At 34.2% G+C, this 4,335-nt stretch overlaps 1 protein-coding gene across 1 annotated transcript; it reads left to right on the forward strand.

The window, feature by feature from the left end:
• The first annotated feature begins 768 nt into the window (after positions 1 to 768).
• On the forward strand, positions 769 to 3,640 carry LOC133326728 (transcription factor grauzone-like). The gene is made up of 4 exons (XM_061535342.1): positions 769 to 891; positions 951 to 2,071; positions 2,940 to 3,321; positions 3,389 to 3,640. The coding sequence occupies exons 1-4, from the start codon at positions 769 to 771 to the stop codon at positions 3,638 to 3,640; spliced, it is 1,878 nt and encodes a 625-aa protein (XP_061391326.1).
• Positions 3,641 to 4,335: the final 695 nt, after the last annotated feature.

Below are 4,335 nucleotides of genomic sequence, written 5' to 3' on the forward strand. Positions count from 1 at the left end.
GCCTTGTTTGGTCTATAAAAAATTAACCTTAAATAAATCCGCGCCTTGTTTGGTCTTTGAAAATTTAATCTTTAATAAATCCACGCCTTGTTTGGTCTTTAAAAAAGTAATCTTTAATAAATCCACGCCTTGTTTGGTCTTTAAAAAATTAATCCTTAATAAATCCACGCCTTGTTTGGTCTTTAAAAAAAAATAATCTTTAATAAATCCACGCCTTGTTTGGTACCTAAAAATTAATCTTGAATAAATCCACGCCTTGTTTGGTCTCTGTAAATGTTTCTTTAACCAATCCAGCAACACATGCATAACCTAATTGGAATCTTATGCGGCGTTATACGCTTTCATTTAGACATGCAACCACTTTGTTGTTGCCATTTGCACAGCTGTCAAATTGATTTGGCAATTGTTTATTTTCTTTAAGAACAGGATAAACTTTTGCTTTAATAAAATTTATTAAAAAATAGAAAATGTTTAATAAAAATAGATTTGAATAAAATGTAATTATTTAAAAAGTGAGAATTTATTTGACAGCTATACATAAAAATTGATTTAATCTTAATATGCCTCTCTCTAGGAATGCGGAATAAGGAAATAATGATGTACGAAGAATATCGATAATAGGTGAAATTTTTATAAATACTGGTGAAATATTTTGAGCCTTGCAATCTATAAAATCTGCGGCAACTGTATCCAGTATATGTAAGCAAAAAGAATACCCTAAAGCTGCAACTTCTCAGCAACAACACATCATTCCAATCACCCTCTACTATGGATTGTTTACTGTGCATGGAAACAAAACCGGAAGATGAGGCCAAATGTATACAAGTAGATTCAATGCAATGGCAGGAATTGAATATAAAATCATTAATTGATAAACATCTGTGGCCCATAGTAAGTAGTTAGATGGTGAGACTACAAAAATATGATAATTTAAAATATCTTATTTTTAGGAATCTCCTCCAGTAAAATCCTGTATTTGCGATGCCTGCTGGGAAGAACTATATGATTTCCATAAATTCTATATGCGGTTGGAACAAATACACAGTGATCATCGACTTATCTTAAAAGCCGAATCAGATCCTCTGCAGCAGGAAGATGCCAAACCGAAGGATGTTTTTTTGAAAAGTCTACTGGAACCCGAGATTGTTATTGGCCAACATTTGGATGAACCAATAGAGATTAAACAAGAAAATGAAGAACCCATTGCTGTTGTAATAAAGGGCGACAACAACATTGACGCTGAGGCGGATGATGAGGGTGGTGTGGACAAGAAAAACCACAACAATTCCGAAAATTCACTTGATATATTCGAAAATGAACAGGATCCAATGGCATATAATGACAATGAGTGTGATGATGATAATAGCAGTGATTCCAATTACAGCAATGATGATGATTATGATGCTCCAGATGATGTTCATACAGATAGTGATGACGATGATTTGCCATTAATACACAAAGTGAAACACCAAATGAACAAAAAATCAACACGAAAAGCCAATAAAGCAACAAAAGAAACAAATAAAGACGAATCGGAAGATTATACAACAGAAATTCCCAAAAAGAAAAGAAGAACGAAATCCACAAAATCTTCAGAGAATAATAGAAAACCCTCTTCCTCGATGAAACGTGAAACAAATCGCAAAACTTCAAACCTGCCCAAAATAAATCGTGTTGAGTATGATAAATTTCTGCAGGAACATTTCAAAATGTCGTGTGATAAATGTCCGAAAACATTTGAACGTTTTCGCCAGTTGTGTCAACATTTTAGCCAGGAACACAATGAACAGGGTTATGTTATGTGTTGTGCAACCAAATTCTTTAATCGTCGTCTTCTTGTCGATCATATAAATTTCCATCTTGATCCGGAGTATTTTAAGTGCAATCTTTGTGGCAAAGTTCTGACGAAACGTATTTGCCTTATCGGTCATATGAAAATGCACGAGGAGAAGAAATTCGCTTGTGATAAATGCGATAAGAAATTTGTACTGAAACATAAACTGGATAAACATAAGCTGACCCATTTACCGGAATCGGAGAAGAAATTTCCGTGCAATGATTGTGGTAAATTGTATGTGTTGAGGTTTTTTGTTGTTTTTTATATAGTTTTGAATGAGGGATTTTATATCGCTTCAGGCGTGGTGTTCTTGCGAGAGTTCTTCACAAAATACCCTTTAAAAATCCAAGCCTCTAGCTGTAATAGTTTTTCACAAAATACCCTTTAAGAACCCACGCATCTAGGTGTAATAGATCTTCAATAGATAACCTTTAAAAATCCAAGCCTCTAGCTGTGATAGTTCTTCAATGGATATCCTTTAAAAATCCAAGCCTCTAGCTGTGATAGTTCTTCAATGGATATCCTTTAAAAATTCACGCATCTAGCTGTGATAGTTCGTCAATAGATACCCTGTAAAAATCTACGCCTCTAGCTGTGATAGTTCTTCAACAGATACCCTTTAAAAATCCACGTCTCTAGTTATGAAAATTCTTCAATAGATACCCTTTAAAAATCAGCGCCTCTAGCTGTGATAGTTCTTCAATAGATACCCTTTAAAAATCCACGCCTCCAGCTGCGATAGTTCTTCAATAGGTACCCTTTAAAAATCCACGCCTCTAGCTGTGATAATTCTTAAATAAAATCTCTTTAAAAATCCATGCCTCTAGCTGTGATAGTTCTTCAATAAAAACCCTTTAAAAATCCACGCTTCTAGCTGTGATAGTTCTTCAATAAATACCTTTTAAAAACCCAGCTTCTAGCTGTGATAGTTCTTCAATCTGGTTGTGATAATCCCTGAGAAATATTCTTTAAAAAATACAACCTTTTGGCCGTGATAATCCCTACAAAAGTAAACATTCCCATTTATTCATAACGACATAATTCCTTAAATTTATTTTTAAACTTTAATTTTCTAAAAAAAAATCCCCATCCCCCTTTCCAGCTACGCCAATGAATATATACTTAATCAACATCAGAAAGCGGTACATCTTAATATCTATGCAAAAGTCTGTGAGATATGTGGTGAAACTCTACCCGATTCGCATAATTTTAAACGGCATATGGAAAAACATGAAGGGATTGTTCCGGTCAAAACAGCCAAGTGTGATATATGTGGTCTAATACTAACCAGTCATCATACCCTGAAATTACACAAAGAACTGAAACATCCGCCGGAGCGGCGTGAATATAATTGTCATATCTGTTCGAAGGTTTCACCAAATATGCGTGCACTCAAGAAACATATACACGAAACCCATGAAATGGGTTATCGTTTTAAGTGTACCATCTGTGAAAAGCAATTCAAGCGAGCGGATAATTTTAAGGTATTTAATAATGAAAAATATTCTTCTTAAAACAATCATTAATTGTATTTTTGGTTTCTCATTTCAGTCCCACATGGCCATACACACGGGCAAGCCTTTACATCGTTGTCCCTGGTGTCCCAAGGAATTCAATTCGAATGGCAATATGCATCAGCATCGAAAGAAAGCCCATCCCGTTGAATGGGAGGAGGCGCAACGTAAAAAGTATTCAGGAAATTTACCGCCTAATTATAAGAGACCAACACCTCCGGTTGCAGCCAGTAATAGTAGTAGTAATACAACCATGCCACCACCAGCCACAACAAATCAACCAACATAATTGCGAAAACTAGATGATATTTTTTAATATTTAAAAATTGTCCAGAAGATAAATGTGAAAATAATAAAAACAAAACTTAATTGGATATTTTTTAAATTCATTTTTTAGGGACCAAACAAGGGGTGGATTTATTAAAGATTAATTTTTCGGGGACCAAACAAGGCGTGGATTTATTAAAGATTATATTTTCAATTTCAATTTATTTCATAAACGAGAATCTAGCCCAAAGGGCCAAAAGCGTGGACCAAACAAGGCGTGGATTTATTAAAGATTATTTTTTTAGGGACTAAACAAGGCGTGGATTTATTAAAGATTATTTTTTAGGGACCAAACAAGGCGTGGATTTATTAAAGATTATTTTTTTAGGGACCAAACAAGGCGTGGATTTAAAAAAAGATTGATTTTTACCGACCAAACAAGGCGTGGATTTAAAAAGATTCATTTTTTAAGGCCAAACAAGGCGTGGATTTATTAAAGATTAATTTTTTAAGGCCAAACAAGGCGTGGATTTATTAAAGATCCATTTTTTAGGGACCAAACAAGGCGTGGATTTATTAAATATCCATTTTTAGGGACCAAACAAGGCGTGAATTTATTAAAGATCCATTTTTTAGGGACCAAACAAGGCGTGGATTTATTAAATATCCATTTTTAGGGACCAAACAAGGCGTGGATTTATTAAATATCCATTTTTA

The sequence above is a fragment of the Musca vetustissima genome, unplaced genomic scaffold, assembly GCF_032173495.1.
Source record: "Musca vetustissima isolate MV318-11 ecotype Yass unplaced genomic scaffold, APGP_CSIRO_Mvet_v1 utg27046, whole genome shotgun sequence".
Taxonomy (NCBI): domain Eukaryota; kingdom Metazoa; phylum Arthropoda; class Insecta; order Diptera; family Muscidae; genus Musca; species Musca vetustissima.

What these genes read in the sequence shown, in the direction of transcription:
- LOC133326728 (XM_061535342.1), top strand. Translation starts at nt 769, where the DNA reads ATGGATTGTTTACTGTGCATGGAAACAAAACCGGAAGATGAGGCCAAA. An exon ending in TGCAATGATTGTGGTAAATT is followed by an intron (nt 2,072 to 2,939) that starts GTATGTGTTGAG and finishes CCCCCTTTCCAG; the next exon opens with CTACGCCAATGAATATATAC. An exon ending in AGCGAGCGGATAATTTTAAG is followed by an intron (nt 3,322 to 3,388) that starts GTATTTAATAAT and finishes TTCTCATTTCAG; the next exon opens with TCCCACATGGCCATACACAC.